The sequence below is a fragment of the Pristiophorus japonicus genome, chromosome 22 (assembly GCF_044704955.1).
Source record: "Pristiophorus japonicus isolate sPriJap1 chromosome 22, sPriJap1.hap1, whole genome shotgun sequence".
Lineage (NCBI taxonomy): Eukaryota > Metazoa > Chordata > Chondrichthyes > Pristiophoridae > Pristiophorus > Pristiophorus japonicus.
The window spans coordinates 60,153,631-60,176,594 of NC_091998.1; the positions used below are offsets into that span (position 1 = coordinate 60,153,631).

Below are 22,964 nucleotides of genomic sequence, written 5' to 3' on the forward strand. Positions count from 1 at the left end.
GAAGGGAGAGAGGAGAGAGAGTTGAAGAGGAAGAGAGAGGGAGGGAGAGAGAGAGGGGGGGAGAGGGAGAGGGATATGGGGTGGAGAGAAGAGAAGGGAGGGAAGAGAGAGAGGGGGAGAGAGAGAGGGGAGAGAGAGAGGGGAGAGAGAGAGGGGAAGCGAGAGAGAAATTGAGAGGGAAAGGGGAAGCGAGAGAGAAATTGAGAGGGAAAGGGGAAGAGAGAGAGAGAGAGGGACAGGGGAAGAGAGGGAGAGGGAAGAGAGAGGGGAGAGAGAGGGAGAGGGAGTTGGGAAGAGAGAGAGAGAGAGAGAGAGAGGGGAGAGAGGGAGAGAGAGGGGGCACAGAGAGAGAGAGGGTGGGCTGAGAGAGAGGTGGGAGAGAGTGAGGGGGGAGGAGAGGGGGGGAGAGAGAGAGGGGATAGAGAGAGAGGGAGAGAGACAGAGGGGGGAGAGAGAGAGGGGGGAGAGTGAGGGAGAAGGGAGGGCGAGAGAGAGAGGGGAGAGAGGGGGAGAGAGGGAGAGAGAGCAAGGAGAGAGAGAGAGAGGGAAGAGAGAGAGGAGAGAGAGAGGGGAGAGAGTGTGGGGGGTGAGAGAGAGGGAGAGAAGGGACAAGGGGAGGGTGGGGGAAGAGAGAGAGAGAGGGGTGAGAGAGGGGGTGTGAGAGAGAGAGGGGCAGAGAGTGAGGGAGAGGGGAAGAGAGAGGGGAGAGAGAGGGAGAGGGAGATGGGAGGGGGGAGAGAGAGGAGAAAAAGAGAGAGGGGGAGAGGGGAGAGAGAGCAAGGGGAAGAGAGAGAGGGAAGAGAGAGAGAGAGAGAGAGAGAGAGATGGGGAGAGAGAAAGTGAAAGAAAAAGAGAAAGAGGGGGAGAGAGAGAGGGGAAGAGAAAGAGAGAGAGGGGAGAGAGAGAGATGGGGAAGAGAGAGAGAGGGGAAGAAAGAGACATGGAGAGCGGAAGAGAGATAGACAGAGAGGTGGGAGAGTGCAGAGGGGACGAGAGCGAGAGAGTGAGAGCGGGAGAGAAAGGAGAGAGGGGGAGAGAGCACTGGAAGACAGAGAGAGAGAGATGAGTGAGAGAGAGAGGGGAAGAGAGAGTGGGGGAGAGAAAGACAGGGGTGGAGAGGGAAGAGAAAGAGAGAGAGAGAGGGAGAGGGAGATGGGAGAGGTGAGAGAGGGGGCGGGAAGAAAGAGAGAGGAGGAGAAAGGGAGAGAGAGGGGGGATAGAGAGAGGGGGGATAGAGAGAGAGAGGGGGAGAGAGTGAGAGAGAGGGAGAGGGCGATGGAGGGAAGGGGGGAGAGAGGGTGGGAGAGAGAGAGAGGGGGAGCGAGTGAAGGAGAGGGAGAGGAGGTGTGGAGGAGAGAAGGGGGGAAAGAGAGAGAAAGAGTTAGAGGGAGAGCGGAAGAGAGCAATCAGAGAAAGAGGGTGTGTGAGAGAGAGAGTAGGGGAGAGAGCATGGTGGGGATAGAAAGAGAGGGAGAGGGTGAGAGGGGGAGAGCAAGTGGGGGGGGGGGAGAGAGAGAGGGGGAAGAGAGATAGAGAGGGAAAGAGAGAGAGAGAGGGGGGAGAGAAAGAAAGAGGCGGAGAGGGGATAGAGAAGGTAGGGAGAGGGAGATGGGAGGGATGAGCGAGAGAGGGGAAGATAGAGAGAGAGGAGGGAGAGAGAGAGTGAGAGGGCAAGAGAGAGAGCAGAGAGGGAGAGAGGCCAAGAGAGAGAGAAAGGGGGGATCGAGAGAGGGGGGGAAGAGAGGGAGAGGGAGAGGAAGAGGGAGATGAGGGGGGAGAGAGAGAGAGGGAGAGAGAGGTGGGAGAGAGAGGAGGGAGAGAGAGAGAGAGAGAGAGGGGAGGTGGGAGAGAGAGAGGGGAGAGAGGAGAAGGGGAGAGAGAGAGGGGGCGGAGAGGAGGAGGGGTGGGGTGGGAGAGAGAGAGCGGGGTGGGAGAGAGAGTGGTGGGGGAGAGAGAGAAAAGGTAAGAGAGAGAGAAGGAGAGGGGAAGAGGGTGAGAAGGAGAGAGAGAGATGGAGGAGAGAGAAGGGGGAAAGAGAGAGAGGGGGAGAGAAAGAGGGGAGAGTGAGAGAGGGGGAGAGAGAGAGGGGGTAGAGAGAGAGAGCAGGGAGTGAGAGTGGGGTGGGGGAGAGAGAGAGGGGAAGAGAGAGAGAAATTGAGAGGGAGAGGGGAAGAGAAAGAGAGGGAGATGGGAAGAAGAGGGGAAGGGGAGAGAGAGGGAGAGGGGAAGAGAGAGGGGGAGTGAGAGGGAGATGGGTGGGGAGAGAGAGGGGGGAGAGAGGGAGAGTGGAAGGGGGAGGAGAGGGGGGGGAAGAGAATGAGGGGAGAGAGAGTGAGAGAGTGAGAGAAGGGAAGAGAGAAAGGGGAAGAGAGGAGAGGGGGGAGAGGAGAGGGAGAGGGGAGAGACAGAGCGGAGAGGGAGAGAGAGGGTGAGAGGGAAAGAAAGGGGGGGAGGGGAGAGAGGGGGGAGATAGGGGAGAGGGAGATGATGGGGGAGAGAGAGAGGGAGAGAGAGAGGTGGAGAGGAGAGAGGGGGAGGGAGATGAGATGAGAGGGTGGGAGAGGGAGGGGGGAGAGAGAGAGAGAGAGAGAGAGAGAAGGGTGAGAGAGAAGAGGGGTGGGAGAGAGAGAGGAATGGGAGAGAGTGCTGGGGGAGAGAGAGAGGTAAGAGAGAGAAGAGAGTGAGAGGGTAAGAGAGAAATGGTAAGAGAGAGAGAAAGAGGAGGGAAGAGGGTGAGAGGGAGAGAAAGAGTGGGGAGGAGAGGAGAGAGAGAGGGGGGAGAGAAAGAGGGGGGAGAGTGAGAGAGAGAAAGAGAGAGAGAGAGAGAGAGAGGGGGGGTAGAGAGAGGATGAGGGGGGGAGTGAGAGTGGGGGGGGGCGATGGGGAGAGAGAGAGAGAAATTGTGAGGAGAGATGGGAGAGAGAGAGAGGAGATGGGAAGAGAGAGGGGTGAGAGAGGGATAGAGAGAAAGAGAGGTGGGGAGAGAGGGAGAGAGATGGAGGCGGAGAGAGGGGGTCAGAGAGAGAGGGGGGAGAGAGTGAGGGGAGAGAGAGAGAGAGTGAGCGAAGGGAAGAGAGAGAGGGGAAGAGAGGGAGAGGCGCAGAGAGATAGACAGAGAGGTGGGAGGAAGCACAGAGGGGAAGAGAGAGAGAGGGGGCGAGGGGAGAGAGAGAAGTAGAGGAGGGGAGAGAGAGCGAGGGGAAGAGAGAGAGAGGAGAGAGAGGGGGATAGTGAAAGAGAGATGAGGGGAGTGAGAGAGTGGGGAGGGCGAGAGAGTGAGAGAGAGAGGGGAAGAGAGAGAGATTGTGGGGAGAGAGAGAGAGACGGGGGAGATGGAGAGAGAGGGGGATAGAGAGAGAGGGGGGAGAGTGAGATTGGGAGTCAAGGGGAGAGAGAGCGAGAGGGAGGGAAAGAGAGAGGGAGAGGGGAAGAGAGAGGGGGATTGGGGAAGAGAGGGGGAAGAGAGGGGTGAGAGAGAGACAGAGAAAGAGGGAGAGTGAGCGAGGGAGAGAGTGAGAGGGAGAGCGAGAGGGAGAGCGAGATGAGGGGGAGAGAGACAGAGGGAGAGAGAGAGATGGGGAGAGAGAGAGGGAGAGAAAGAAAGGAGGGGAGAGAGAGGGGGAGAGAGAGAAGGGGTGAAAGGGAGGGGGAGAGAGAGAGAGAGAGAGAGAGGGGGGAGAGAGAGAGATTGTGGTGGGAGAGAGAGGGGGTGGAGAGATAGGGTAAGAGAGAGACCGAGGGTAAGAGAGAGAACGGGGAAGAAAGCGTGAAAGGGAGAGAGGGATATGGGAAGAGAGAGAGGGAGAGGAGAAGAGGGGGAGGGAGAGAGAGGAGAGAGAGAGGGAGAGAGGAGGGGAGAGGGGGGTGAGAGAGAGGAGGGAGAGTGTGGATGGGGAGAGAGAGAGAGAGAGAGAGGGGGAGAGGTGAAGAGATAGAGATGTAGAGGGACGGAGAGGGGAAGAGAGCGAGAGGGGGAGAAGGGAAGAGAGTGAGAGGGAGAGGAAGGGAGAGAGAGAGAGCAGAAGAGAGAGAGAGGAGAGAGAGAGAGAGCGGGGAGAGGGAGAGAGAGGGGGTGGAGAGAGTGCGAGTGGAATGGGGGAGGGGGGATAGAGAGAGAGAGGAAGGGAGAGAGAGGGGGGAGAGAGAGTGCGGGAAGTGAGAGAGAGAGTGGGTGAAAGAGAGAGGGGGAAGAGAATTAGAGAGAGGGGGAGAGAGAGAGAGGGGTGAAAGAGAAAGAGGGGAAGCGAGAGAGAGAGAGAGAGAGGAGGGGAGCGAGAGGAGGAGAGAGAGAGAGGGGAAGAGAGAGAGGGGGCGGGAGAGAGAGAGGGGAAGAGAGGGAGGGGGGAGAGAGAGGAGGGAAGAGAGAGAGAGGGGAAGAGAGTGAGAGAGAGGGCGGAGAGAAAGAGATTGGGAGGAGAGAGAGGGGGAATTGAGAGAGAGAGAGAGGGGAGCGAGAGGTGGAGAGAGAGAGAGAGGGGAAGAGAGAGAGAGGCGGAAGGGAGAGAGAGAGGCGGAAGGGAGAGAGAGAGGGGAAGAGAGGGAGGGGGAAGAGATAGAGAGGAGGGAAGAGAGAGAGAGGGGAAGAGAGGGAGAGGAGGGGAGAGAGAGAGAGGGGAAGAGAGTGAGGCAGAGGGAGAGAGGGGGGAAGAGAGAGAGAGGGGGGGAGAGAGAGGGGGAGGGGAAGAGAGAGAGGGGGAGAGAGAGGGGGAGGGGAAGAGAGAGAGAGAGTGGGAGAGGGGGGAAGGGAGAGAGAGAGGGAGAGGAGGGAAGGTAGAGAGAGGGGTGAGAAAGAGAGCGAGGGGGGAAGAGAGGGGGGAATATCGTCACAACGTCACGTCTCAAAAAAAGAAAAATTTGCATTTATATAGCGCCTTTCACGAGCACCGTACATCTCAAAGCGCTTTACAGCCAATGAAGTACTTTTGGACTGTAGTCTGTGATATAATGTAGGAAACACAGCAGTCAATTTGCACACAGCAAGCTCCCACAGCAATGTGATAATGAACAGATAATCTGTTTTTGTTATATTGATTGATGGATAATTATTGGCCAGGACACCGGGGATAACTCCCCTGCTCTTCTTCAAAACAGAGCTTTGGTATCTTTTATGTCAACCTGAGAGAGCCGACGGGGCCTCGGTTTAATGCCTCATCCAAAAGACAGCACCTCCAAAAGTGCAGCACTCCCTCAGTCCTGCACTCCATTTTTGTGCTCAAGTCTTTGGAGTGGGATTTGAACATTATGCCAACAAAGGGTTAACAGTTTGCCAATAATGCAAGACAAAGTGAAGTTTCCACACTAGTTCCCGCTTTCTTCATTTGACTCACGGTGAAACATTCTCAATTTCTAACTAAATACACAGTATAACACAGGAAATGGTTATTTGGCCCAAGACGTGTGAGTCAACAATCAATCCCCAGGCGAGCAGTCGGACAAGACCTGGGTAAGTAATGCACGAGTATAATTCACTTCCACGACCAACATCGTTCTTTGTTGGTGTTGTGACGTTATAAATACAGATTCCAATGATTGATGCCTTCTAATGATTTCTACTTATTATTGAGCTCTGGGCTTAGTGCTCAAATCTATCACAGAGGACATCTTTCTAGTTCAAGGAACGAGGGAAGTCTAGAGACTTGAGCTTATAATCCAGGCCGAAGCTCCCAGTGCAGTACTGAGAAAGTGCTGTACTGCTAGAGGGGAAGTACTGAGGGAGCGCTACACTGTCGGAGGGGCAGTACTGAGGGAGCGCTACACTGTCGGAGGGGCAGTATTGAGGGAGTGCTGCAATGTTGGAGAATCAGTATTGAGGGAGGTCTGCAATGTTGGAGGGTCAGTATTGAGGGAGGTCTGCAATGTTGGAGGGTCAGTATTGAGGGAGGACTGCGTTGTGGGAGGGGTATTACTGAGGGAGCACTGCACTGTGAAGGCCCTCTCGCGTGGATGTAAAAAATCCCATTATTTGGAGGGAGAGTCAGGGGACAATATTTATCCTCAACCAACATAACTAAAAAACAGATGATCTCGTTCTGATCTTGCTGTGTACAAATTGTCTGCCACGTTTTTTACATTACAACAGTGACTACACTTCAAAAATCCCTAATTGGATTTAAAGCGCTTTTGGACGTCTGGCAGTGTTGAAAGGTGCTATACAATTGCATGTATTTATTTGTTTTTCTTTCTTAAAGCCTTGGAACTCACTGCACAGCACCTATCATCCCACAGTGAATCAAATTAGTCCGTAAATACATTGTCTAAATGCAGGTTTGATCCCTCGAGAGCTGTTGGGCAAGAGGTGACTTTTCATTATCTCCTTTCTGTTTCAGACCTAGAGAGTGAGAAATTGGTGGTATATCTGGGAGCGGACAATGATCAAGAAATCTTACTTGCTCCTGTCACTTCTCCAAGGTAATATCATCGTCACTCGGACAATGTTAATATTCTTTGCAGAAGATCATTCTCATTGAGCTATGATTGGTGTAGTATATGCAAGCACTCTAATAACGACTCCACGAGGTAAGGGTATAGTACGTGAACTGTAATGACCTTAGTCCTTTATTGCAGCTCCTAGAGTGAGGACACCAAGAGGTGAGCTCCCTTTTATACTGGGTTACCTGCAATGTACAGGTGACCCTTAGGTCTCCAGCAGCAGCACCCTCTGGTGGCACAGGTATAGTGTATACAGGGTGAAGGTATATTCAGTGGTCTAGTTTTACAGTACATACATTAACATGCATACAGAACAACACTCCCCCCTAAGCCTTTCCCAAGTTCTACTGCCATGACATGGGGAGGTGATCAGTAGTGGACGGTGAGATGTTGTGGTGATGGTTGTGTGGGTGCCGGGTGTGATCCATGTGTTTGTGGCTGCATATATCCATTTCCCTCCGCCCCATACATAGACCATGTGGGTATGTCACTGCTGGAGGATTCCGCATTGATGGACAAGTTCAATTTGTTATGCGTAAGGTACATACATTGTTGAATGGGTAGGTGGTGGCGTTTAGTAGTGGGCAGGGCCAAAGAGTGGTGTGGCCTTCTTGTCCTTCACTGATGGTGTGAGTTTGGTCATCCCAGGTTCCGCCGGGAATGCTGGAGGATACTGGCCTCTTGCTCCCGGTGCTGGCCTTAGTGGCCAGGGGGGGTAGGACTGATCTGGTGCAGGTTGCCAGTGATGGTGGCTGTGCTGCCCATTGACCGCTGCCCCTGCAGTGGGTATGCTCCCACTGGTTGTGTGTGAACCCTTCCTGGGGCATCACATTGCTCCCGGAAGAGCAGGCTACATGGTCAGGTAGCCCGCTGGACCTGGGTGGTTTCCACGGGGGGTTACCTTCGGCATTGTCAGTATACATGTAGAACCCGGTATCATTTCTCATTCTACCATTAGCATACATGATACATTGGCTCTGACCACTACTAGTCGACTCGACACTGTTATATCTCTTTACACTTTCACATTTGTCACTTACAATGCTTTCTTGTGTGCTATCAGTATCTCTGTACAAGGTTACATTTGGATACCTGCCTTTGTTGGTTACATTTGTCATGTTAGCATTACTGGCATCACTGTTCAACAGTACAAGCTTGTCATTTACATCACTTTTTGAAGCATCATCACATTTCTCCCATTAGCATTACCGGCATCACCATTCAACAGTACATTTATATACCTGCATTCATTAATTACAATGTTATCCTTAATATCATCGGCATCGCTGTGCCAAGAGTGGAACTGTCCCTTTAATTGTTTTGGGTTGCCGGCCTCCTTTAAGAAGGCCTTGCAATCTTCACCCCGATCCAATTTGCTGCTCGGTGACACGTGTTGCTCCCTCAATGCTGCCCCTTGTGGTGTGGTCGTGGCCATTTTGATTTCAGGTGCTCCGTCTCGCGGTGCGGCCGCCATCTTCTTTCTCTCTACGAGGTAGGCTGCGGTGAACCTTTACTCGCCAGGTTCTGCCACGGACGCCGGGAATCTACCTTCTGCGCCGATCTTCTTCCCTCGGAGTCCTGCCACTGGAGCCCAGAAGGTGAGGTCTGGTCATTCAGGTAGGATCATCTCGCCATTGAGTTGTGCAGTCTGTGTCGTCACCACGCAGTCGAGTCGAACGGTAGGATTTTCAGGGGCTGCGATGGATCCAAGTTTGGGGCCACGTAGAATGTCGATCGCCGGGGCCCGGGGGCCTTCGTCGCTCCGACAGATTTGGACTTGCTTCATCCATCTTCTTCCCAGCAGCATTGGACCATCACCGGCAACGATCTACAAAGTTAGCTTGTGCATCGCGCCGCCATGGGACACCTGGACCTCCACGCTGCCAACAACTGGGATGGTGCTTTTTGTGTAAGTGAGCAGCTTCGCCTGGATTGGGAGCATTTTGGGTCGTCGGCGGGGTTGTCACAGAGTTTCTCAAAGGCCGTTGATTCATCAACGACTGGCTCGCCCCTGTGTCGATCTCCATCGAGACTGGAACCCCGTTGATTTCTACATCCATTTTCCATGGGGAACTTTTGGTGGAGCAGGTATATACATTCCATACTCCTCTTCTAGGGGCTGAGCCACTTCGTCTTCATCAGCACTGGAGCCCGGGTGATCGGCCAACTCTTCAGCGACTCGGTGAGTAAAACTTCTTCTACACGTTCACTGAAGGTGACCTTTAGTGTTGCAGCCTTTGCAGGTATAGTCTTTGTATCAGCACTGGTGGGCTCTGTGGTTTCCTCCACAGCGCCAGCACGGGGCGAGCCGGTTGGCCCCATGTGGCAGACTCAGGGTTGTGGGACTCGGGGCAGCAGTCTTGCCTCTGAAAGTTGCCATTCTGTTCACTGTACTCGTCGGGTTAGAGTCCTGGGGGTGAGTCATCATCCTTTTGGAGTCGCAGACCGAAATCATGAAGGCCAGGCTCACTTTGATTGCCTTCTGCAGGGTGACCGTAGTGTCCGCAGAGAGCAGTTTATGGAGGAGGCCCTCGTGGCCGATTCCAATAACGAAGATGTCCCTTAGTGCTTCGGTGAGGTGATCGCGAAAATCACACGGTGCAGCCAATCGTCTCAGATCTGCAGCATATTTATCAATTTCTTGGCCTTCGGGCCGCCGGTGGGTGTAGAACTGGTGTCTGGCTGTGAGGATGCTCTCTTTAGGTTTGAGTTGTTCTTGTATTAAAGTTATGAGCTTCACATAGGTCTTGGTTGGCGTCTTCGCTGTGGCTAGCAGGTCCCTGACGAGGCCGTGGACATTGGGTCCACAACTGCTGAGCAAGATGGCTCTACGCTTGTCTGCCAGCAAGGTCGGTGAGTCCCCAGCCAGGTTGTTCGCGATGAAAAAGTGTTCTAGCCTTTCCACAAAGGCATCCCAATCTTCCCCATCAGCGAATTGTTGGAAGTTGCTTAGGTTAGACATATTTTGCGTGGAAATTCGTAACCTCGTCGCCAATTGTAGTATATGCAAGCACTCTAATAATGACTTCACGAGGTAAGGTTATAGTACTTGAACTGCAGTACCTAAGTCCTTTATTGCAGCTCCTAGAGTGAGGTCCACATTGTCCAGGGCTGCGCCGTGGATCTTGATTATTGGAGGGCAGTGCTGTGCGGCAGTGACAGGCTGGTGGAGGACCTTTGTCTTACAGATGTTAAGCATAAGACCCATGCTTTCATATGCCTCAGTGAATACATTGACTATATCCTGGAGTTCAGCTTTGAATGTGCACAGACACAGGTGTCGTCCGCATACTGCAGCTCAACGACAGAGATTAGGGTGATCTTGGACCTGGCCTGGAGGCGGCGTAGGTTAAACAGCTTCCCACTGGTTCTGTAGTTTAGTTCCACTCCAGCGGGGAGCTTGTTAATTGTGAGGTGGAGCATGGCGGCGAGGAAGATTGAGAAGAGGATTGGAGCGATGACGCAGCCCTGTTTGACCCGGGTCCGAACGTGGATTGGGTCTGTAACGGATCTGTTGGTAAGGATCACGGCCTGCATGTCATCGTGAAGCAGGCGAAGGATGTTGACAAACTTTTGGGCGCATCCGCAATGGAGGAGGGCGCTCCATAGACCCTCGCAGTTGACAGTGTCAAAGGCCTTTGTAAGATCAAAAAAGGCCATGTATAAGGGCTGGCGCTGCTCCCTGCATTTATCTGCAACTGGTGTGCTGCAAATTTCATGTCTGTTGTGTCCCATAGGAGACGAAATCCGCATTGTGATTCCATGTTTTGGATCGACAATAATAGACCCAGGTTCGGGATCTGTATGAATGTTAAATAAGAGACAAGACAAATGAAGTAAAGATAAAATACCGTTTACTGAAAGAAAAGAAACATAATAATACAGTTTACGAAGAAAAGAGAAGTATGATAAGATGCAACAAAACTCACGGCCTTCTACCCGTCGGGAACTCTGCAACGACGGCTGGTCAGGAGCCTCGGGATCCTGGCACCGCTCGCTAATCACGATCTAAGGTGAAGTTCAAAGAGCTACTGGACAGTTTAGTTTCTTTATACTATTGAACAAACATGGGTGCATGTGGCTTATGGCCAACTCCTAATCTGTAAGGCCTCAGCTGTTCTTCCACAAAGCATGAGACCAGGAGGCGCCGATCGTCCCATAAACAAGATGGTATGCGCATCAAGGTCTCTCTCTCTCTCTCTTCCTCTGCATCAACAACATTCCACATGGCATGAAGCAGAAACACACTGTAAATTCAAAATATCATAATTAACCCTATGTGATTAACCCTATACAATACATTCTGGGAGGAGCTCCTCGGCCACAGGGAGAAGATGATTGAGGAGAACTCGTGGGCCATTTCCCATATCTCGGGAGCCTCTTATCAACAAAGACAGACATTGTTGTAGAGATTCAGCATCGCCTCCAGTATGCCAGCGCAGCCTTCGACTGTCTGAGGAAAAGAGTGTTTGAAGACCAGGCCCTCAAATCTACCACCAAACTCATGGTCTACAGGGCTGTAGTAATACCCGCCCTCCTGTATGGATCTGAGGCATGGACGATGTTTGGAAGGCACCGCAAGTCGCTGGAGATATATCACCAACAATGTCGCCGAAGGTCCTGCAAATACCCTGGGAGGACAGGCGCACCAACATCAGTGTCCTCGACCAGGCTAACATCCCCAGTATTGAAGCACTGACCGCACTTGATCAGCTTCGCTGGGCAGGCCACAAAGTACGCATGCTAGATACGAGACTCCCGAAGCAAATGCTTTATGTGGAGCTCCTTCATGGTAAATGAGCAAAAGGAACACAGTGGAAACATTATGAGGACATCCTCAAAGCCTCCCTGGTAAAGTGCGACATCACCACTGACACCTGGGAGACGCTGGCCGCAGACTGCCTGAGGTGGAGAAAGTCCATCCGGGAGGGCGTTGAGCTCTTCGAGTCTCAATGCAAAGAGCATGAAGAGGCCAAGCGCAGGCAGCAGAAGGAGCGTGCGGCAAACCAGCCCCACCGACAGCTTCCCTCGACGAATGACTGTCCCACCTATAACAGGACCTATATGGCTCTCATATCGGACTGTTCAGCCATCAAAGAACTCACTTTGGAAGTGGAAGCAAGTCTACCTCGATTCCGAGGGACTGCCTATGATGATGAGAGTGAGGACACCAAGAGGGAGGCTCCCTTTTATACTTGCAGTGTACAGGTGACCCTTAGGTCTCCAGCAGCAGCACCCTCTGGTGGTACAGGTATAGTGTATACAGAGTGAAATACATTCAGTGATCTAATATTACAGTACATACATTAAAATGCATACATAACAATTGGGGACCAAGTTCAGCAGTGACCCCGTGTACAAACTCGCACCAATTCCCATTCACCCAACATCCCTGTGCTCGCTCAAATATACAGCGCTTCCCTGTTTGCCTTTGATCAGCTGTCCAGTTACATTTCATAGATTCATCGAATGATGCAGCACAGAAGAAAGCCATTCTGCCCATCATGCCTGTGCTGGTTCTTTGGTAGATCTATCCAACTAATCCCACTCCCACTGTCTTTCGCGGTAGACTGCTCTGCCTGAAAGGGTGGTGGAAGCAGATTCAATAATTACTTTCCAAAGCGAGTTGGATATAAACTTAAAGTGTAAACATTTGCAGGGCTATTAGGTAAGAGTGGGGGACTAGGACTAATTGGATAGCTTTATCAATTAGCCTGCACAGGCACGACGGGCCGAATGGCCTCCTCCTGAGCGCGAAGATTCTATGATTTAAGTTCCTTTACAGCAACTATTTTTCTTTCCTGCTGAAACCATGTAGAAGGACAGGGAACAAGAGGCGTTTGACATCAATGTTTATTGTGTGGTCCAGTTCAGTTTAACAAACGCGCAGTGAGACCGTCTGTGAAAGTCATGAGCCCAACACAGCTGCCCCTCTGACACATTCAGAGCTCAGGCTGGAGGCGCTTTGCTGCTGAGCTTCAGAGTGTCTGCTGGAGCAGGAGCAGGGCTAAGCTGGGGACCAGTCAGTCGACAGTGGTGGAGCAGGGCCCGTGCTGAGCTGGGGACCAGTCAGTCTACAGTGGTGGAGCAGGGCCCGTGCTGAGCTGGGGACCAGTCAGTCTGCAATGCTGCAATAGAATCAACCTACAACAATATTGGTTTTGTATCTAAACTAATCCTTTAAACAATGAGGATCCAAAGTGATTCCATAGACAATGAAAAGACGAAGTGCGCCAATTAGACTGAACTAGTTTAGCCAATCAGCTGGGTTGAAGAGAAAACAATAAATGTCGGCTAATTATTGATTTATAATGGATAACATGGCCTGCGTTCTAATGGTTTCTAATCCATTACTCCTGCATCACAATTGGTGCGTCTTTTATTCATTATGAGTGGAAGACTTGTTTCACTAAACAAGGTCCTACGGTCCATGAACCAACATGGAATGAACCTGTTCACTCCCGTGTCCAGGATTCCCTTCCATCCGTTCAGTTGCTGGAGCCATCTGTTTGGTCAAGAAGTGTTTTCACTTACAGAAACATTATGTGCTGAGGAAAAGGCTTGAACACAGGTGGGTGCCCAACCTTTCCTGCTCAGTAGCCCCCCGCCAATCACAGAGCGTGGTGTACTGTGTTTTATATACATTCTTGGATTTCTTTGCCTCAGTACTTACCAGGGACATGAACAGGGTGGTCATGACATTAGGGGAATAGATCAAAATATATCAAGACATTTAAGATTGAAAAGGGGCGAGCGAATTGATAAACTAGTTCAACTTAGACAGGTTAAAGGTCGTGGTCTGACTGGTTTGCACCCGTGCATACTAAAATAAGCTAGGGAAGAGATTGCAGAGGTATTTTACACACGTATGTATATTAAAATTGGTTTGAAAAGGAAATAGTGCCAGAGAACTGGCGGGCAGCTAATATTATTTCTATATTTAAAAAGAGAGATAGAACAATTCCAGCGATCTACAGACCAATTAGTTTAACGTTGGAGTTAGAAAAAATCATGGAATCTTTACTCAAAATACATCTAGTAACTGAAAATATCTGAAAATATAATAAAGAATGCATTTCAAATGGGAAGATCGTGCTTGACCAAACTTATTAAATTCTTTGAAGAAGTAACAGAAGGAGTAGATAAGGTCATGTAGTAGATGTAATATACTCGTCCATCCCGAGTTGCCCTAAGAAGATGGAGGTGGTGGGCCTTCTCTTTGACCCGCTGCAGTCCCTGTGTTGAAGGTGCTCCTACAATGATTTTAGGTTGAGAACTCCAGGATACTGACCCAGCGACGATGCAGCAGAAGTGATAAATGTCCGAGGTAGGATGTTGTGTGACCTGGAGGCCATGGACATCCCATCACATTGCTGCTCGTGTCCTTCTGGGTGATGGAGGTCACAGCGGAGGGGCGTGCCGTGAGTGTAACCTTGGGGAGTTCTCGGGTTGTCCTGTAGCCACTGTACGCCAGTGATGGAGGGGGTGGATATCGAGTCCAGTGGATCGACAAGACATCCAGTGCTAAATATTGACATTTTTCTCCTCAGCTGTAATGTCCCAAGAGTGGAACTGCATCACTCCACGAGATGTGAGAGCACAGGAAGGTTTGTGTGTGCAGATTCCATGTAATTACAGTTATCCATTGCGTCTGGCAAACCAACCGCGAGTTGGAATCTGGTATAATAACGAGGAAAATACATTGTCCTCTGTAGCCTTTCATTCCAAGAATCGTAATCGCGAGTTGCCACGGTTCCGTCATCGGACCCGGCTGTCTGGAGACCTGAAAGATGGCGACTGTTCTCTGATTATAAACAACATCACACAGGAAGATGCCGGACCTTATTATTTCAGAATAGAATTTCCAAACAACGATCGCTACAACAACTATCCCGTAACACGGCTTTGTGTTTCTGGTAAGTGCTGTGTTATAATTACTCAACAATTCAAGCTCAACTGTCAATGGGCAATAACATAAACTGTGGCGATTACATAATAAGACAAAACACAGCTTATTGTAACGCAGCGTCTGATCATCAATAACCTGGCGATACCTTCCAGTTCAGCCCTAAAGCGACCACTCATACTCACTTTATTATTATTGGTTAAATGTCCCGAGAGTGTCCATCAATATTATCAGGTAATCGACTCCCATCTATCTCTCTAATCGTGTTTAAACGTCTTACATAGAGACAAAAGAAAAAAATTGCGATTATTTAGCGCATTTCCCGATCTCAAAGTTACACAGAGTTCCACAGAGAAAAGCGCTCAGCCTGTTCAGTCATTCCTGATCGTTGGAACCTCTCAATTCTGACATTATCTGTAAAAGTACTTTCTCTCGCGGGACTGTGATTTCTATTTGAACTGATGCTTCACGTTATATTTATCTAAAAGGAACCTTTCTCTGTGTGTTAGATTTTACAGATAAACCCCTGATATTCCCTGCTGGAATTATTGCCGGAAAGCGTGTGGACATAAGTTGCACCTTCAACACCACCTGCGATGGAACAATACCTGTCTTAACCTGGGTCAATGCCACTGACATACCCGGGTCAGTCTCAAACAGTGCAACTCAGCATGGCGACACTCTGACATATACTTCTGTTCTGACCCTGATCCCATCACTCAAACACCAAGGGCAATCTCTCACTTGCAGAGTCAGATATCCATCTGTTTCATCAGAGCAATCCCTCACATTAACTGTGCAATGTAAGTACGGACATCCTTTATTATACATTATCCGTTATAGGCAATATTTCGCACAGCAAGATCCCAAAAAGCAAAGTAGCGATGACCAGATCATCTGGTTTTTTACTGATAAATATTGGCTAGAACACTGGGCAGAACTCTTCTTTGAATAATGTCATGGGATCTTTTACATTCAGATGGAGCATCACTTTAATGTCTCGTGAAAAACACAACACCTCCAACAGTGCCACACTCCCTCAGAACTGCCCCTCCGGCAGTGCAACGTTCCCTCAGTACTGACCCTCTGACAGTGCAGAGCTCCCGCAGTACTGCCCCTCTGATAGGGCAGCGCTCCCTCAGTACTGCCCCTCTGACAGTGCAGTGCTCCCTCAGTACTGCCCCTCCAGCAGTGCAGCACTCCCTCAGTCTGGCACTAATATATCGGCATGGATTTTGATGAAGGAATGTGAATTGATATCACACCTCGGAACTCGGCCCTGGCAAATGAGCCAAAGGCGGGCAGAGGAAATGTTACAAGGACACCCTCAAAGCCTCTCTGATAAAGTGCGACATCACCACTGACACCTGGGAGTCCCTGGCCAAAGACGCCCATAAGTGGAGGAAGAGAATCCAGGAGGGCGCTGAGCTCCTCGAGTCTCGTCGCTGAGAGCATGCAGAAATCAAGTGCAGACAGTGGAAAGAGCGTGTGGCAAACCAGGCTCCCTGCCCATCCTTCCCCTCAACCACTGTCTGTCCCACCTGTGACAGAGATTGTGGTTCTCGTATTAGACTCTGCAGCCACGTAAGAATTCATGCTAAGAGTGGAAGCAAGTCTTCCTCGATCCCGAGGGACTGTCTCTGATTCATGTTCTCCTCATCTCTCAAAGTTCTTCACAGCCAGTGTAAGTTAACTGATCTTTATTTCTTTTTAGATGCACCACGCATGCTCTCCATTACTTCTCTTGACATGATTAATGATTCATCGATCAGTATAAAAGAAGGGAATTATACAGTGATACTCTGCTCTGTGGAGAGCTTCCCAGCTTCTAACCTGACGTGGCGACATCTTGGTGTCACAAGGAACAGAACAAGTTCCAACAACGAGCTGTGGTTGGAGTTTGCTCACGTTACATACCGGGTCGCTGGAGACTATCAGTGTGCGGCGGAGAATGAACATGGAGCGATGGAGAGAATCATAACCATCACTGTGGAATGTGAGTGTACAGATAAGTCCACATCTCTCTAAATACAAAAAAACTTAATATCTATGGGAGACTGGAATTTACCAATTCTATGACACACAGTCTCACAAGCATAAACACACACGGACACTCTCTGTCTCTTCTTCCCGCTCTTCCTTTAAGACACCTCTTAAATCCTGACAGAAAGCGCTGGAAATCTCAGAGGGTTAGGCAGCATCGGTAGAGAGAAACAGAGTTAACGTTTCAGGTCGATGACCCCTCGTCAGATCTCGGCATTGCTCGAAGAATGTGGCCGTGAATTAAACCTTAATGCAAAAGCAAAATACTGCGGATTCTGGAATCTGAAATAAAAACAGAAAGTGCTGGAAATCTCAGCGGGTCAGGCAGCATGTGTTCTTAGGAAGGGTCACAGACCTGAAACGTTAACTCTGTTTCTCTCCACAGATACTGCCTGACCCGCTGAGATCTCCAGCACTTTCTGTTTTTATTTCAGATTCCGGCATCCGCAGTATTTTGCTTTTGTCCCTCTTAAATCCTACCTCTTTGACCAGGTTTTGGTCACCTGTCCTAATATCACCTTATGTTGCTTAGTGTCAAATTTTGTCTGAGTGTCTTAAGGAGGAGAGAGAGGTGGAGAGGTTTATGGATGAAATTTCAGAGCTGAGGACCCAGGCAGCTGAAGGCACGGGCCGCTAACGGTGCAGCGAAAGGAATCGGGGATACATAATAGTCCACAATTGGAGGAACGCAGAGATCGCAGAAGGTTGTCGGAATGGAGGAGATTCCAAAGATAGGGAGAGGGACCTGGAGGGATCTGAACACAAGGATGACGATTTTAATTTGAAGTGTGCCCGACCAGGAGCCAATGGTGATCAGCGAGCAACAGCGGGTGATGGGTTAGTGGGACTTAATATATGGCACAGCAGAGTCGGGCGAGCTAAATGTTACTGAGTGTGGAAGATTGGAAGCTGGCCGGGAGAGCTATGGAATTACCTGCTGGCTGTTCTCTGGTCTTGTTCCAGATCCACCCAAGGAGACGACAGTGACCATCATCGGAGCCACAGGTGGAATAAGAGTGGGAAACAACATCACATTAACCTGCTGCAGCAAAAGCGTCCCCCCGGCATCTAGTTACGCCTGGTTCCGGATCGACGGAAACCGGATCACCCAGTTAAACACAAGTGCTCAGTCTGTCTACATCGGTCACGTAACACGGGAGAGTGATGCCAGTTTCTACTGCACAGCGAGGAATCCATTGGGTAATGGCATGTCCGCCATTGTACATCTGAATGTGGAATGTAAGTAGTTTACGCTATCTATCTCTTATTAAAACTCAGGCACTTCCTGTCTGCAAAGAGTTTACTTCCTGTCATCACAGTTCCAGTGTCCACAGTTACAATGGTAACAGCCTATGTAAATGTCACGCTGTAATTACACCCTTCCACCAGTGAGTGATTACTATCAGGCATGCTCAGGAGGGCAGAATTAGAGGAGCTCGAAGATCTCGAAGCATTGTGGGGCTGGATAAGTTTACGGTGATAGGGAGGGGCGAGGCCATGGAGGGATTTGAAAACAAGGATGAGAATTTAAAAATCAGAGAAGTCATGTTCAAGGTGTACCTGTGCGTGAAAGGTGATTAAACTTTTCGGGATCGTTCTCCGTTCAGCCGGTTAATGGGTGATTTACTAGCGGTTTGCATAGAGTAGATCGGGATAAACTGGAGGGCGATTAATATTGCACCTTTAGATAGAACACATATTGATATTACATATATAAATGTTACATGGAAAAGAAAGACTTGCATTTATATAACACGTATATAGTTGCAAAGCATTTTATAGCCAATGAAGAACTTTCAAAGTTTAATGTTCACTGTTGTAATGTAGGAAACATGGCCACCAATATGATCACAGCAAGATCCCACCAGCAGCAATGAGATAATGACCAGATAATCTGCTACTTTAGTGATGTTAATTGATATGTGTATAAATACACACATTATATATAAGTTGCTTCACGAATATCCCTTTAGGGAAGGAAACCTGACGTCCTTTCCCAATCTGGGCCTATATGTGACTCCAGTCCCATACCAATGAGATTGACTCTTAACTGCCCTCTGAAGTGCCAATCATTTTGAATCAGAGCCGCTACCAGTGGTTCAAGATGAACGGCCAACAACACCTTCCCCAGGGGAAACTTGGGTTCGGCAATAAATGTTGGCCTAGCCAGCAACGCTCACATCCCGAGAATCAATTCTCAAAAATTGAGCGAGTGCATCACTCCCGAGGTACATCAGAGCATTTTTCTAAAACTAATTAATAGATGTATTTACAGTTACAGGCTTCAATAGATGGGAAGTAAGATTGCTGGCAGCTGCGATCTTGTTGAGTGCTGAAGTGGCTGGATTCTTAATCTTCAATTACGTGAGAAAGTAAGTGAGACAGTTTAACTTTGTGTTTTTATCAAAATCTGTACTTCATTTTTCTTTCCTTTAGTCGGTGACTGTTTCCCTCTGGTTCAGCACCAGACACCACTTCCCGTAAGTGGTCCCAGGATCCCCTATGATCGGGAATGCGCTGTTCATGGTCTAGTATCCAGTTGAATGCTGACGAGATCCCGAGCTGCGTCTTGCTGCATGCTCGCTGCTGGATTGTATCAGGTCACCATGTGCTCCAACAGAACACCTCGACAAACAATCAATTGGCTGGGAAGCAACTGGGGCTTTAGTTGGCCTTCATAGCTAGGGGATTTGAGTATAGGAGCAGGGAGGTCTTACTGCAGTTGTACAGGGCCTTGGTGAGGCCTCACCTGGAGTATTGTGTTCAGTTTTGGTCTCCTAATCTGAGGAAGGACATTCTTGCTATTGAGGGAGTGCAGTGAAGGTTCACCAGACTGATTCCCGGGATGGCAGGACTGACCTATGAGGAGAGACTGGATCGACTGGGCCTTTATTAACTGGAGTTTAGAAGGATGAGAGGGGATCTCATAGAAACATATAAAATACTGACAGGAGTGGACAGGTTAGATGAAGTAAGAATGTTCCCGATGTTGGGGATGTCCAGAACCAGGGGACACAGTCCAAGGATAAGGGGTAAGCCATTTAGGACTGAGATGAGGAGAAACTTCTTCACTCAGAGAGTTGTTAACCTGTGGAATTCCCTACCGCAGAGAGTTGTTGATGCCAGTTCATTGGATATCTTCAAAAGGGAGTTAGATATGGCCCTTACGACTAAAGGGATCAAGGGGTATGGAGAAAAAGCAGGAAAGGGGTACTGAGGTGAATGATCAGCCATGATCATATTGAATGGTGGTGCATGCTCGAAGGGCCGAATGGCCTACTCCTGCATCTATTTTCTATGTTTCTATGTTTCTATGTTCCCGTGGATGTGAATAAATAATGGCACATTCATATATTCGACCTTTCTCTCCCTGATTTAGATTCACAAGGCTGATACCAGAGCTGAGAGGTTATAGAGATCAGGAAAGACTGAACCGTGAGGGGCTCTTTTCTGTAGAAATGAGATGGCTGAGGGGTGGCCTGCTATAGGTCTTTAAGATTATGAAGGGGTTCAATAGGGAAGACATAGAGAAGACGTTTCCACTTGTGCGGCAGTCTAAAATTAGCGCTCATCAATATAAGATCGGAAATTCAGGAGAACCTTCTTTACCCAGAGAGTAGTGAGAATGTGGAACTGCCGACCACAGTGGGTGGTTGGGGCGAACAAAATAGATGCCGTTAAAGGGATGCTAGGTAAGTACATGAAGGAGAAAGGAATAGAAAGATAAGTTGATAGGATTAGATGAAAAGGGGTGGGAGGCAGCTGTTGAGGAGCATTAACACTGGCATGGACCAGTTGGGCCAGTCAAGGGGAGATTTCACAGAGGCGTTCAAAATTATGAGTGGTTTTGATAGAGTAAATCGGAAGGAACTGATTCCAGTGGCAGGAGGGTCGGTAACCAGAGGAAGCAGAGTAACGATCATTGGCAATAAAGCCAGAGGGGTAGATGAGGAGAAATATTTTTACGCAGCGAGTTGTTATGATATGGAATGGACTGTCTGAAAGGGCGGTGGAAGCAGATTCAAAATAACTTTCAAAAATGGATTTGGATAAATACTTGAAAAGGAAACATTTGCTGAGCTATGGGGAGAGAGCAGGAGGAGTGGGACTAATTGGATAGCTCTTTCTAAAAGGCGTTGGGCAAAATGGAGTCCTTCTGTGCTGTGTGATTCTATGATTCTATGCATGTGGACAAAAGCAATGTAAAGAGGCAGCCCAGTAGTTGCTGTAACATTGGGGACTGGGTCTGTCCTGCATTGACACTCTGATATATCATAACCACAGCGCCCTGTTCTGATATTTCAGGAGAAAGGCAGCGACTGAGGAGAGAGCTTCAGCGACCAGTGACATTGCAATGACCCACAGCCCATTCTCCGCGAAACACCAGGTACAGGAGCTATTTGCACTTAGTCTGAAGCCTCAGTCTCAGCATGTAGACAGCATGTGTTGGAGATTCCGGGTTGGGTTGTCCATTAATTTCTGCCCAGGGTGTCAGCTTTGGATCAGAAGGTATAACACTCTCTCTCTCTCTCACGACTGAGTCAGAAGTGCGTGGGTTCGGGACTTGTTCCAGAGATTGTCCCATATTCCAGGCCAACACTCCCATTGTAGTACAGAGTGAGCCCTGCACTGTTGGAGGGGCAGTACTGAGGGAGCGCTGCACTGACGGAGGGGCAGTACTGAGGGAGCGCTGCACTGTCGGAGGGGCAGTACTGAGGGAGTGCTGCACTGACAGAAGGGCAGTACTGAGGGTGTGCTGCACTGTCAGAGGGGCAGTACTGAGGGAGTGCAGCACTGAGAGAAGGGCAGTACTGAGGGAGTGCTGCACTGACAGAAGTGCAGTACTGAGCGAGTGCTGCACTGTCAGAGGTGCAGTATTGAGGGAGAGCTGCACTGTCAGAGGGGCAGTACTGAAGGCGTGCTGCATTGTCGGAGGGGCAGTACTGAGGGAGCGCCGCACTGTTAGTGGAGCAGTACTGTGTGAGCACTGCACTGTCACTGGAGCAGTTCTGAGAGAGTTCCGCACAGTCGGAGCGGCAGTACTGAGGGAGCGCTGCACTGCCACAGGAGCGGTACTGCAGTGCTGCACTGTTGGCGGGGCATTACTGAGGGAGCACTGCACTCTCAAAGATGCCGTCTTTCGGATGAGACATTAAACCTAATGACCCCATCTGCCCTCTCCAATAGACATAAAAGATCACAGGACCTCTATTTCAAAAAAGAACAGCGGAGTTCTCCCATGTGTCCTGGATCAATATTTATCCCTTAATCAATCTCACAGTAAACACAGATTATTTGGTCATTATCACATTGCTGTTTGTGGATGCAAATTGGCTGCCATGATCTTGTGACTCCGAGGTGAGAGAGAGGTGCTGCCCACTGAGCCACAGCTGACACTAGTGAGTCGGCGTGGAAATTTAACCCTATCAGCCCTGGTAAATGATGTGAGAATATCTTGTGCTTCCATTCTTTTTGTAGGATCCCAACCAGTATCGCAGCCAGCAAGGCGAAGGGATGCTGCCCAGTGGTGACGGGACTGTCCACAGGGGCGAGGACTCGGAATAGGCACAGATCAGATTGCAGTGAAACTGAGAGTGAAACGGGGAGAGCGGGGGAGGGGTGAGGATCAAAGCGAGGGAGGGTTTGATTTTCCTGGTAACAACAGACAACCTGCTGGGGAGATGTTGGGAGGAGGGACGGGACGGAAAGGTTTTGCGCTTGACGCGATTGGGATGAAATGCTTGACCTGGGACAACTTGATGCTGACCCATTGGGGCAAGAGATTCAAAGGCCCGCCTCTCTCTGCACAAACACCTCTCATCCACAATCATCAAATGTGTTGGGTGGAGGCGGTGCTACGAGTTCTCTGCGTAGAGTCCGGGAATTCTACGGGCCATTTGGCCCATCGCATTCGAACAACAATCCCCTTAGTCCTGTTCCTGCACCCTTTCGCCCAATCGGGCCATCTCCCCCTGTGCTAGCTCTGTGTAAGAGTGACCCCCTCAGTCCCAAAACCCTGCCCCTTCCCCTATTCAGCCCTTCTCCCTGAACATCTGGTCAGTGTGCATTGCATGTTGGAAGTGCAGATGAGAGAGACCATTTGACCCATCGAGCTAAATGTTCCATATATTCCCGGGATTCTTCGTCAGACAATCTCTCCGCCTCGTGAATAACTCCAAGATTTGTGACCACACTCCATGACCTGGATCCAATACCAGGGCTTGATTGCTCCTGCTCTTCGTGATTTACTTCAGTCCTGAACCCCCCGATTTTCTGCACTTCACCATTTGCGGCCGAGCCTTCAACCGCCAAGGCCCTAAGCTCTGAAATTTCCTCCTTAAACCTCCCCGCCTCACATTCTCATCCTTTAAGATTCTCCATAAAACCGACCTCTTTGATCCAGCTTTTGCTCATCTGCCCTAATATCGCCTTCTGTAGCTCAGTGTCTATTTTTTGTCTGATTTATGCTCCTGTGAAATGCCTTGGGACGTTTTATTACCTGAAAGGCGCTATATAAATGCAAGCTGTTGTTGTAATTTGCGCAGAATCAGAATGAAACAACGGAGAGAGTGTAAAGCATGTGGGT

The 22,964-nt window shown here is 49.7% G+C and overlaps 1 protein-coding gene across 1 annotated transcript; it reads left to right on the forward strand.

The window, feature by feature from the left end:
* Nucleotides 1–6,368: 6,368 nt before the first annotated feature.
* Nucleotides 6,369–21,943, forward strand: LOC139234644 (sialic acid-binding Ig-like lectin 13). The gene is made up of 8 exons (XM_070865329.1): nt 6,369–6,408; nt 13,980–14,345; nt 14,845–15,138; nt 16,050–16,331; nt 17,342–17,617; nt 18,660–18,750; nt 20,684–20,765; nt 21,857–21,943. The coding sequence occupies exons 1-8, from the start codon at nt 6,369–6,371 to the stop codon at nt 21,941–21,943; spliced, it is 1,518 nt and encodes a 505-aa protein (XP_070721430.1).
* The last annotated feature ends 1,021 nt before the right edge of the window (nt 21,944–22,964 follow it).

Excerpts from the sequence above, each read along its gene's own strand:
- LOC139234644 (XM_070865329.1), top strand. The coding sequence starts at position 6,369 with ATGATCAAGAAATCTTACTTGCTCCTGTCACTTCTCCAAG. Across the intron at positions 16,332-17,341 it reads CATAACCATCACTGTGGAAT|ATCCACCCAAGGAGACGACA; the intron begins GTGAGTGTACAG and ends GTCTTGTTCCAG. Across the intron at positions 18,751-20,683 it reads ATCTTCAATTACGTGAGAAA|GAGAAAGGCAGCGACTGAGG; the intron begins GTAAGTGAGACA and ends CTGATATTTCAG.